Source organism: Capsella rubella, unplaced genomic scaffold (genome assembly GCF_000375325.1).
Source record: "Capsella rubella cultivar Monte Gargano unplaced genomic scaffold, Caprub1_0 scaffold_2, whole genome shotgun sequence".
In the NCBI taxonomy this organism is placed as follows: Eukaryota; Viridiplantae; Streptophyta; class Magnoliopsida; order Brassicales; family Brassicaceae; genus Capsella; species Capsella rubella.
This window is the reverse complement of record NW_006238922.1, coordinates 1,812,082-1,824,761: the sequence shown is the minus strand read 5'-3', so window position 1 is coordinate 1,824,761 and position 12,680 is coordinate 1,812,082. Positions and strand designations below refer to the sequence as shown.

The 12,680-nt window shown below is 36.6% G+C and overlaps 2 protein-coding genes across 2 annotated transcripts; both read right to left on the bottom strand.

The window, feature by feature from the left end:
• Positions 1–779: 779 nt before the first annotated feature.
• On the bottom strand, positions 780–8,001 carry LOC17894579 (ATP-dependent DNA helicase Q-like 4B). Its single transcript, XM_023787471.1, has 25 exons — positions 7,979–8,001; positions 7,697–7,873; positions 7,184–7,244; positions 6,543–6,950; positions 6,171–6,341; positions 5,957–6,087; positions 5,328–5,694; positions 5,118–5,249; positions 4,788–4,874; positions 4,546–4,673; positions 4,247–4,367; positions 3,988–4,139; positions 3,791–3,926; positions 3,576–3,699; positions 3,432–3,502; positions 3,250–3,318; positions 3,045–3,164; positions 2,801–2,959; positions 2,639–2,719; positions 2,311–2,472; positions 2,050–2,105; positions 1,726–1,831; positions 1,534–1,625; positions 1,372–1,449; positions 780–1,273 (listed from the first exon to the last, which is right to left on the bottom strand). The coding sequence occupies exons 1-25, from the start codon at positions 7,999–8,001 to the stop codon at positions 1,081–1,083; spliced, it is 3,405 nt and encodes a 1,134-aa protein (XP_023643239.1). The 3' UTR covers positions 780–1,080.
• A 934-nt stretch (positions 8,002–8,935) lies between these two features.
• Positions 8,936–11,800, bottom strand: LOC17896470 (serine/threonine-protein kinase SRK2B). Its single transcript, XM_006300456.2, has 9 exons — positions 11,365–11,800; positions 11,176–11,250; positions 10,987–11,088; positions 10,753–10,806; positions 10,544–10,636; positions 10,314–10,406; positions 9,702–9,806; positions 9,527–9,625; positions 8,936–9,444 (listed from the first exon to the last, which is right to left on the bottom strand). The coding sequence occupies exons 1-9, from the start codon at positions 11,482–11,484 to the stop codon at positions 9,091–9,093; spliced, it is 1,095 nt and encodes a 364-aa protein (XP_006300518.1). The 5' UTR covers positions 11,485–11,800; the 3' UTR covers positions 8,936–9,090.
• Between the last annotated feature and the right edge of the window lie 880 nt (positions 11,801–12,680).

The following is a 12,680-nucleotide window of genomic DNA, read 5'->3' as shown; positions in this document are numbered from 1 at the left end:
ATAGAAACGTCTATAATTTTGGGAGATGTGTATTTCTTTTAGTAAACAAAACAGTAGTAAATAAAATATGTAGAAATAGTTCGTGCTTCTATTGTTTAATCCAGGGTTAAAACTTAGGTTATATTGCCTCTTGCAATAGTCGTGACCAGTTGTGCCTGACCAACAGTGTTCAAAATGTTTGTAGCACCAAGTGCCACCAACAATGAGGTACCATGGCATGGGCCAGGCCGAGTAACACTCTTTACTGACGTTTTGGGAGTTCGATTTCTCAATCTCTCCATCCTCACACCTATACATCGATCGCACCAACAGAACTTTGAGAATAAACACAAGAAAAAACGATATTCGAATATATGTGTATATACAAGAAAAACTTACACTCATTCATAGTAAAGAGGGTGAACATAACTATTGATGTTGGAGCTATATGTGATGACTTTCATGTTATAGCTCTCTCTTGTGATTCTTGTTACTATCATCATGTTGCAGCCCTTCAATTCTTTGATAATTTTTTATTGCTTCAGGTTATAAATTAGAGAATTTTTAAGCAATTCTTTATCAACTTTATTAGGTATCTCGAAAGAATATCAATCTAGGTTTTAGTGTTTTAATCAACTCCTAAAAAAAGAAAATGAAAAACTGAGAGAGACTGCTATTATAGCTGCATTAAGAGAAAACTCAAAATTAGTTTAAAAAAAAAAAATTAACTGAAAGACTTTAAAAGTAAGTAGCTTTTACTTGGGCTTAGTGTTAATGAGTAATGATAGTTTGGACTTTGGAACACTAAAAACTTGTATCGATTGACTTGAAGTATAAACTACTCCCTCATGAATAATACACTGTACTTGTATACTACTCTTAGGTACAAAGATTTGCTTAATCTAACCCTAAATGACATCCCGGTCCATGACCTGTTGCTTGACATGTGCCCGGTCTAGGTGCATATCTGGTTGATAAATTCGAGCCGGTCTATGATCCCATGAGTGCCATTTTTCTTAACAGATTTATAATCACTATTATTGTAAATATATATATCTATATATATTTTTTTGTGTAACCTGTAAAGCTTATTTAACCGTGTTACTTTTTCTTCTTCACTGCCTTTTTGTGGGATTGACTCGCAGTCCAGTCGGAATCATCATCGTCTGCCACATTCGGACATACATTCTCGTCTCTTCTCCTCTTCCCTGAACCAGGAACGGTTTTGGAGTGGTCGTTGATGGTTGATTCTATGGTTTCCAATAACCGATCACCGTACTTGCTCACCTTGGCTCTGTTGAGAGTTTAGATAAACATCAACAGTTCCCCTACGTTTTGTTCATTGCTTTGGTTAGAGGGAGTAAGAGTCTAAAAAAGCTTAAAGATACTTACTTTCCTAGACCATTGATATCGAGGAGTTCCTCTTTGGTTTTGGGAAGACGTTTACTTATCTGCTGAAGCGTGGCATTGCTACAAACACAGAGGGGTTTTTCTATTACTTGTGACCGGAAAAAAGAAACAAAACATTGTCACGAAAACGGATAATGTACTTACCCGAATATATGGTATGGCGCCACATCTGAGGATTCTTTGACGATATCAGTACGAAGCTTTTTTAAGGCTGTGAACAAATTGTCGGACAGATTCTATCCCAACAGTGAGGAAAATGAAGCAGCCTTTAGCCTTTGAGAGGTGGTTTAAACTTTGAGCAAGAAAAGGAAAACACGGATTCAAGAAGATATATACCGAACTTTTTGGGGCAGTATTTGCCATTGGAAGAGTAGTTTGCTTTAGTGGAACTTTGGCTGGGTTTGCTGTAGATTTGCTCGGCTTTAATACTTTCACTGGAAATCTGTAAAATATATGTCAATCTCATTAAATTTAACCTTTATCAAAACAAATAGTAACAGCAGTAGCATTGGAGTAAAGAGCAGATAAATTTTTAGGCAGAAACACTAAAGCTCTGCTGTTCCAAAGTCATTTCCCCCTACGTTGGCGCTACTGATGACGAAGATTTGGTTTTAAGTAGTTCATGCGAATACTAAAGAAATCTCAAGCGTAAAGTCAAACCTCATTGTCATAGTCTGGCCTCCAGAAAGGAGTGAGACCGCCTTTGATCTGTTCACCTATATAAAAGGATAGATAAATGGATGTTACTACACAGATATATTTCTACGCAGGCACATCCATTCGCAAGCTTAATTAACCAGAGCGGAAAGCACATAGACCAATATTTTACCCAAAAAGAACCTCCAACAACCACAATAGATATCCACACAGATCTCTTTCAGCAACAACAAATATAGTTAAAAAGCGAAATTAGATATATACCTTCAGCAACGACGATACAGACCCATATAGATCACTTTTTCGTACACCCTCTGCGAGAATATCCTCTGTCACAAGATAGTGCAAGATACGAGAGGCTTCACTTTTTGCCAAATGCTTTCCTGCTCCGTGCAGGTGCAAAGCATCATGTCTGTTTTTCTTTACCTAAAAGCCGAAAGCCAATTACTTGCAAGTGGCTCAGTGAACTGATAGGATTTATGGGCTTGAGGATACCAGTAAAATAATGTACACATGGTTTATGAGACAGCAAGGGTTCTTATTAACGAATTACGGAAATAAAAACAAATATAAATGCGTTGTTGACACATACCATCTGGTTTAAGGATCCCCTGTAGATTTCTACAATATGAGCTGATGAAAACCTTTCTCCTGTTAACTTCACCAGTTGAACCTATAGCCACAAAAGATTGTGGTTATCACACGATACAACATACAGCAGGTACAGTACATTACTTTTAAATGATTCCTATACCAGTTGCCTTGCAATCAAAGTTACATCTTTGTCAACCATGCTTTTGATGCTGGAACAATTATCACATGTGTTTTTGCAGTTTGTCGAATCAAATTTTTCCCCCAAATGAACTAGCTGTAAGAAACGTCGACAATCCACCTCATTTTCACAGTAACTAACCTGAAGCAGCAAAATTTGGAAATATATCTCAGCAAGTTGAGTTAGAACCTGGAAAGCAAACAAAAGGAATCTTGCCAATATATACCATGCGGAGAAGGTTTTCGGTGTTCGATTCAAGCATCCTCCCTGAACTTTTACGATTATATCCCATTGTCATATGGCCTTGGCCAAGTCCTCCTTGGCTAATCATATGCTTCACTCGAATCTGAAAAAACAACCACAGACATGACCAAAAGTGTAGGTATTTCTCCCAGTAGTAACTTTTATTGTGTCAGATTTATTTAACTTACATAATCAGTATAGCTGTAATACAAAACACATGAAGACCGCTGGCCGTCTCTACCAGCACGACCGCATTCCTTGCATGAGAACAAAAATTAGCCTATGTGAGTTTTTAGCTGTTATAAGGTTGTACGCAATTGATGTAAATCAGCTAACAAGAACATTCATAATTCAATGTTCAATAAAACACCTGATGATAGCCTTCTATGGACTTTGGTAGAGAGTGATGAATGACAAAACGAACATCGGGCTTATTGATTCCTGAAAAAACCAACGTTAGCATGCAGAAAACTTCAATCAATCAAAGTGGCTATAACAAAGACCATTCATTTACCCATTCCAAATGCCACTGTAGCGCATATTATATTGATTTCATCCTTGCTCCATTTTTTCTGTACAAAGGCACGTTTACCAGGATCCATATTGCTATGGTAGAAGGCCGCATTACGGCCAAACGCCTGAAATTGGAACACATTATATGTGGTACACTCACTATATGTAAAAACCTCCAAATTAACAAGATAAGAGAAAGGTAAATAAACTACCAACCTGCAAAGAATCCGTGACTTTTTCGCAGTCCATTCTTGAAAGACAATAAATGATGCCACATTCATCAAAATGGTTTTCCTTGATAAAACTGTCAATATCTTCAAGACACTTATTTGTCTTGGGCACAACAGAATACCTGCAACGTTTTATGATAAGCAACACGAAGAATTCGTTTTAAGCTATTTTCAGTACATTACCATAGATTTGGGCGATTAAAACTTTGCCGGAACACAACACAGTTAGCCAGACCAAGAGCTTGCACAACATCTTCTTTTACGCTGGCTGTTGCAGTAGCTGTCAAAGCTAAGACGGGAATGTTAGGAAACTTCTGTTTCAGAACACCAAGACCCTGCATATTGCATTTTTTTGGAGAAAAAAAAGGAAGGTTATGTTTCTTAAAAACAGACACGAGCAATGTAAGAGGACTATCTATTTTAAGCTTCAAAGAGGCTTAACCTGGTAGTCTGGTCGAAAGTCATGCCCCCATTGACTCACGCAATGAGCTTCATCAATAACAAATCGAGTAAGCAAACTACGGGAGTTTAAGCTTTCAAGGTGCCTTAGAAGGGAATCACTTCTGTAGCCAAGAAAGACAACCTTCTTAGTATCTTTCACAGTAGGAAAGACTTGCAATACTTTCCACATCTATGCTTAGGCCTTCTAAGGCTTTGATTTGTTCCACTCCTATCTGGTGTGGGATTTTTAAATGCACACATTTTTTTGAGAATCGACAACTAAAGAAAAGTATCACTCACTTTGCCACTTTTTCTGGTGTGACATACAGTAACTTGTATTTTGAATTCTCCGAGCTTAGCTCCTGAAGTATCTCTAGTTGTTCAGCCCACTCCATTCCAGCACTTAAGGAAGCAGCAGGTATATTGGTCTATAGCCATTAATTAGAAACGAAAGTGTAAATTAGGACAAAATCTCTGACCGCACAGCTTATAAAAAAATAGAAAAACAAAAACAATATATATGGGGTTGCTAAAGTCATCACCTGCAATAAGTTCATTATCTGGTCTTGAATGAGTGAAACAAGTGGAGATATGACTAAAGTTATTCCTGCACAGATCAGAGCAGGGAGCTGCAGAGAAAAAGAAGTTATGAAGACGTTTTGAGGTTCTAAATACAGACACAACTCTTCTGACACTGAAGTATAACCTCCACCAGGATAGACACTAACTTTTACTTTTACCCTCGAAAACAATTTGAAACTGTCATCTCGCTTTTTTTACAGGATGTAAGCAAGAGTCTGAGTTTAGCATAAAAGCCAGAGGTACTTTTCAAATAACATGGCATTTCAATGTAACAGTTAAGATGTCATTACCTGGTATGTCAAGCTTTTCCCCCCTCCGGTTGGCATTAAAACAAAAACATCACAACCACTCATTGTAGCATTAATAATCTCTCTTTGGTTGGGTCGAAATGAGTGGTTTCCAAACACTATTTTGTTATAGACCTAATCATTGCAATGTAGCACATGAGTACACAGGAGGGATGTAAATAAAAGAACTGCGAAAGACAGATAACCAGTTACCTCCAGATTTTTCGTCCAAGGGAAATCACGACGGCTCCACCTTTGTTCATTTGAACTCTCGGTATAAGTGACATCTATATTCTCGGGAATATATTGTTTCCTCTGTACAGGACCAGATGAAAGACCATTCCTATCTTCAGAAAATAAATAGTCTTCTGGCCTATTCCAGTTATCAGTTACATTTCTGCCTTGCTCTTTTACATGAGCTCGAGAATCTGTCTGCGCATAAACCATCTGATGATTTGTTGTTTGAGGTGTTTCATACTGAATACTCTGATTAGCTGTTAATACCAAACCCTGAGATTTTTCGCATTCTGTATTTTGGATAAGGATTTCGAGTTGCTGAATTTGCTTTTTCAACAGTAACCTAGCAACAATACAAGTGTCAACAGCTTAGAAACTACGTCAGAACTCACAGCATACTCTCTGCAATTAACGAAAATAAAAATCAAAAAGCACACATGTTATCAGATGTTTCTTTAGGCCTAATTCCTTCTTGCTGTATAATTTCTTAATAAGGTTTCTGTGTGAATGAATGTGTCACAGCCCCTGAATGAAGCTAACTTATTTCCAAAATGGACAAAGCAAAGAAAAAGGGAATATAATTGATAGGTGATGGGAATGCGAACCGCTTTTGACGAAGCTTTTCAAAATGATCAGGGCCCAAGTCGGTAGTATTGTCGAGGATTTCATTAGATATTGCAAGCAGCGTGTCTTTCATTTGTTCCACATGGGTTGAAGCTTCAGGACAATGCCCTAGCTGTGTAAGAAATTAAGCAAACAAAATGAGAGACATAATTGTTTTATGAAATAAATGGAGGAAGTGAGAATTGGTAGGCAAACCTTTATTCCATGACTACAGTTGGAACACAATTCAGGAGGCAAACATTTCTCTTCTTCTCTTCTGGAAACAAATATATCCACAGATGGAGTTGATGTAAACTTAGATACTAATGGTTGGGCGGTATACGTTGAATGGCAGTGTTCCATCACAATCTGGTCCACGTCAATAATCTGCACTCCAAAGGTAGCACACAATGAAGTCAATCTATTACTATCATTCGGCAAAGTAAATATTAAAAGATTTCCTTTTAGATCCACTGAAAAATAGTGCCAACTCCAAAGTAAATATGTTAACATCTTCGGCTAGGGCGGAGAGATACTTCAAAATCCAAATTGAGGAAAAAGTTCTTGCCCACAAGGAAAAAACTTTACCTCACTTATGTCATCATAATCAATCTCATCAAGACTAGCTTCCCTAGGTTCCACCAGCCTAGCTTGGTGTGTGGCACTTTTGATTGGTGGCATCCCATTGGTGTATTTATATCCGGTTACTGAATCTCTAATCTCATCCTTTAACTGTGAAACCTTGCCAATAGTTATTTTATCTTCACCTACCGAAGAGGAGGAGAAACTGTCAAACGCTTTTGCAATGCCTCTTACACTCCGTTGACTATGCTCTGGATGATTGTGTGCGTAGAAAGATCCATCAGTAGTGGATGTAACTTTAGCAATGGATCCTTTCGTCGAAGATGAACAATCAGTGCTGCCATCATCAATTGCAGGAGTAATTCCAGGTCTCAAATAGGTATTATTCAGTGAATGATTAAGGGTACACCAAGCCTGAAGAAATTGGATAACAACTCAAGTTATATATATATGTACAATGATTGAAATAAGGCTTCTCTGTCAGGGAAAATCAATCCAACAAAAACGAGAATTCAGACCCTATGGTGGCCTAAATTATCTACTCGGAGAGAGGAAATGAAAGAAAATAATCTATAGAAAAAAATCCTTCATAATAAACATGCCGAAAGGATTAAGATATAGCAAAGGTTTTCCTTCAACTATATTACCTTTTCAATTCGTGGCCGTGCCAAAGTTTGCACAGTTAGAGGGGAGCTGTTTTCAATTGACCTAGACATAGAGGGAAACAAGTTTTCAGATACACGTAGGACACTTCAGCTAATAAATTGATACCTAAAGGCAGCTGAAACGGAGTTCCCATCATTGATATTTATTTACTAGAGAGCAGCTAACTCTCTCTTAATTGGAGGTGTTGGATGTATCTGAAGAATGAATCCATACATTTGACTAGGGAATTTTCAAATAAAAAGCAACAGCCGTATTCTAGCTCAAGCTTACCTATATTCAGAATCATAACAAGCAGTGACACAGATTCAAACGGCTAGAAAATCTAGATGATATAGCGTGGTGGAACACTATCCTTAAATTCAGGGGAGTTAGTAATAAGTAATCATCAGTAGAAACGAAACAACTGCAGAACTGGACCCAGGGATAAGAAAAGACAGGCACAGCATCAAAAGAGAGAAAGAGCTGATTGTCCTCAAAAGAACATATTGCAATACCTTGTTGCAGCTATTTCTCTAACTCGTCCTGGCTTTTGACTTTCTATAGAGTAAAGGAAGTTGGAGCCCATAAAATTATTCAAGGATGGTATACACTCAAAAGCCTTGGCATGTGCCGACCAATTTGTTTGAGTAAATTGACCTCTGGATTTATCAACTTCAGGGAAATGACTCCTCCTGCATTTAACAGTGGCAAAATGAGACAATTAGGCAGATTAAACTAGAAGAATCGGAGAAATTATTAATAAGCCAAAATTGTACAGAGATGAAGATCAATTTTGCCTTATTTTAAAGGCACCGTTCATAGTTTAAACATGAAGAAGAGCTTCCAACAATGTTATCTTCTTCCTTCAACACCACACTTCAGAAGAAAACAAACAAAAGAAGTAGCATTATGATTAGTGCTGATTAAACATTGTAGCAAAAACTGCAGGAATTGCGTAATATCACCAACTTAAGATACCGAATTGTAGCTGTGATCTATGTTCGCTATGGAAACTACAATGCTTACTCCAAAACGAATTTCATAATCTGCAACTTTGATCTCTTCAGGCGAACGAAGAACTAACCAAATCCAGAAACTAAAATAGATCTCCAACTCGGAGATGAAGCGATCTACTATGACTAACGAAGATGCCTATCTTAACACACAGAACACCGAGCAAAATACACAAAACTTAGCAGCAGTAATCATATTCGCAGGTGAGAAACGCATCGGTGTGAGAAAAAGCGAAGAAAAAACCCTAAGAAACATGACTGGGAATTTGAGAAGATCGAGATTACATTTCCAAATCGATGAAACTCTCTTTGCTTCTGCGGCGGATAGTGAAACTCCGGCGTCGATGAACTCTGGGGGCGAAGCTTTTCCGGTCAAGTCTCGAGGCGAGAGAGAAGAAAGAGCCCGTCTCCAATTACAGATTTCTGCGATTCCCGTATGGCGGGATAGTTAAAGCTTCACTCTCCTCAGTCCTCACACAGACATCAAAAAACAAATATATTTTGAATTTTGAGGAAAATAATTCCATATCGATTTTTTAAATTCTTCCTTTTAAAAACAACAACGATCAATATTTCCTATATTACCACCTCTCAAAGACAAATATAACATGCAAAATATTACTATACGAAATTTAAATTTGACAAGTAAAACAAAGTGTTGTAAATTGAAATTGTGATTTGAGCTGAGTTTGAATCCGTTTTTCTGATATTTTACTTATCGAGGGATTTAGGTTTATGAGATATCTGAATGAAATTTTGCGATTTATAAAATAAATTTCTTAAATAACTTTGCAAAAGACAAATTCGACAGACCAACGAACACCGTTTCCTTTTTGGTTTTAGAAAACTTTCTTGAAAAGAAAACCAAACTTTTTTTCATTTTTTTTTGGGTGTTTCTAACTGACTCGGACTTCTCCCATGCTAGCATGAACTTGCTTCACCGTCTTTTCATACTCATCTTCATCGTCTTCTTCTTCTTCTTCCTCTACTTCCTCAACCTCTTCCTCCTCTGCATCTTCCTCCTTTTCCTCAGCATCTTCTACTCCTCCCCACCCAAATGCTCCTATGGATCGAGAAACCGGAGCAGGAGTTTTCGCCTCTTCAACAATCTTCATAATCTCTTCGACACTCTGGAGAGAGAATGTCGGGTTTTCTTTCCTGAAGTATGCAGCTTGCGCTGTCTCTGTAAGTTCCCTTGGCAGGTTCTTTAGGAACCATGGGTGTTTCTTGATTTCAGCTATGGTAATCCTCTGCAGAAAGAACGATAAATTAATTACACAAGCAATTATCTCTCGCAGGATGGATTAAGCTAGTTTTCTGAGAGAGTGATACCTTGATTGAGTTGGCAACAAATATTCGGGAGAGGAGATGCTTGCAATCTTGTGAGATGTGGACATAGTCAGGGATCTTGTACTGGACAGCCATTATTCTCTATAGCAATGTGGCTCAACAATTAGTGGGTCGTGCCATTTCTTAAAGCAAAGAGTGCAAAAATAACGAAACCTACTTGTATCGTTTTTTTGAAGTTCTTAGGATCCTGTTGGTCTTCAAATGGGTATGCTCCCACCAGCATCACATAAAGAGTCACACCACAAGACCATACATCAGCCATCTGAATGAATGAACAAATATAAGTACAAACTATTGATGGTTTCCATGACAATGCTTCCAAATCCACACAAATTAGATCATAACAATTTCATAGTCTTTGCTTCTGTTAAGATGAACATTTGGAATACGATCCATTTCCAAAAAGCTGTCCATTTATTTTATATGGATGGCTCAGGGTTAGAAAGCTCACAATTATCATTGACTAAATACACACAAGAGACAGAAAAGGCAAGCAAGGGATGGGAAACAAATTAGATGATAAATGCATCTGGTCATGGATAATAATAAAAGACAGATCTTACTAAATCCCTTAGTAAATGAGTGCCCAAATCTACCAAAGCCACAGCAGATTTCTGCTAAGTTTGGGATTATCTGAGCTTTCTTAATGTATCAAAATATTATGCATGATCAAAAGTTCAAAGAGCTATATTACTACACGGGATGTTTGTCGCTATCAAGGTGCTTAGCACACTTAGATATACCACTACTATCAAACCAATAAGATTACCTTGCCATCATACTCTCTGCGAGAAAGAACCTCAGGTGCAATATATGCAGGAGTTCCAACAGTTGATTTGGGCCTAGAGTGCAACAGCGAGGACTAAAAAAAAGAAGAGAAACAGCCAAGTGATTAGTGACAAGGCCCCTCGCAAATGGAGGTAAAGAGTACAAACAAGGAGCTAGTTATGACAAAAAAATTTAAGAAATCAAGTGCGTGCTATGGGATAGATGCCAGACCTTGGAATAACCAAAATCACAGATCTTCAGACGTGGAGCAGGACTTCCATCCAAGAGGGTATTTTCAAGCTTCAGATCTCTGTGGCATATTTGCTGTGACAATGAAGGAAATAACGTGAGTACAGAACGCACAGAGATACCGCAGAAGGATTTGTATAACTGTAAAGTTAAAATAAATAAATCTGCGTGAGCCATTTTGATACCCTTACCATAGCGTGGCAATAGCTGACTCCAGATATAAGCTGCTGGAAAAAGTATCTTGCCTGAAATAACAAAAGATGTTGCACAAAAAGCTATCATAATCCGAGAAGCTGCTTTAAACGCTTTACAAACACATATTCCTCTTTCCTCCTCTCAACTAATCTCAAACCACATACAACTCTGAAACTGATCAATTTAGTAAACCACCATGACTTATAAAATGACCAAGAGAAGCAACTCACCTCATCCTCACTGAATCTTCCAGCGCTACATATACGCTCAAATAACTCACCGCCAGCAGCATATTCCATAGCAATGGCGATATGCGTTGGTGTCAAAACCACCTGAAAACAACAAAAACTTAAAAACACATCCTTCCGCAAGATCATTACCACCAATGAAGCTTGTAGCAAAAATTCCAAACACTTTACCTCTTTAAACCGGATTATATTAGGATGACGAAGTGATCTATGATTAATAATCTCTCTCGCCACGTTCTCATCAATCTATTATTAATTCACCAAAAAAAAAAAAAATCAAACCCAGAAAACAAAAAAGAAAGATCAAGATTACATACTCAAAATCGTTGATCTAAGAAGACAAAAGTATGCAATTTTGACCTTATTGCCACGCTCGATGTACTTCATAGCAACGAGTTCTTTGGAGTTTTTGACTCTCATGAGCCTAGCCACTCCAAAATTCCCAGCACCGATGTCTTTAACAAGCTCGTACTTGTCCATTTTTTTTTTACTCGCAACGAAATCTAAACAAAAACCCTAATTTCCACAACACAAACCCAGAAAACAAACAAAAAGAAAAAAAAAAAGCAAAATCTCCCCTAAATAATTCAACTTCAGTTCATGGATACATAGACACACCGATGAAAATTAAGAAACAAAGACCCAAGAAAACAAAAAAAAATCAAAGATGCGATTTCAGAGATTTTTCGCGATTGGTAAAAGAGAAAGGCGGAGAATGAGAATGAGAATGGGAATGAAAGAGGGAGAGATACGAAAAAAGCAAAAGCGAAAGAAGAAGAATAAAAGGGTAAGAGAAGATATGATTACGGTTTACAATGATGATGATGATGATGATGATGATGATGAAGCCATCGTTCCTTGCTGGCTTCTTCTCACGAAGTCACGATGCCTTTTTATTTTATTTTATTTTTTTATAACAATAATATTTAATTAAAGAAGTATATTTAATAATTAATTAATGTGGAAGGAACTTAAATTAAATTTAAATTTTCAAAGTTTCCTTTGCTGACTGAGACGTCGCTATTTGTGAAAAGGATTTTGTTTAGTTATTAATGGTTTAACAGAATTGCGTTTATACTTGTTTTATCCTCTCTTTTTTCCTTTTTAATGCAATTTGCCGATTAATAACATTTTATTTTGTTAGAATTGTGTATCCCTATATTAGTAAAAGAGAAGTACAAAAAGTGCTTACGGGTCGTGTTAATTTCAAAAAATTACCCAAAATTTGTAATTGGATCTTTTAAAGTTGGATAGATTAATGGGTTTGGATACATACACCGGATACTTTCCAAATCTAATTTTATGATTATATTATTTCCATAACTAATTATAGGCTTTACTAATATTTCTCTAACTAATTTAATACAATCTATTTAAAAAATATTGTTCTTCTTTTACTTTTATTTGATATTATTTTTAATTTATGATATTATACTATATAATATAAATATTTAATAAAAATTTAACTTTTTTTTGTAATATGTTGCAATTTGAATTTTTCAAAACGGACATATAATACTCAACTACACTCGATTAAATATTTTGGACAATGGTTTCAAATCATTATAAGTATGACCAATATTAAAACCATTGTTACATGAGCATTTTTAAAATTTCAAATAGTTTCAAAATATTATAAATAAAAGGTTCAAATATATAAAACTTTTAGAATTTAA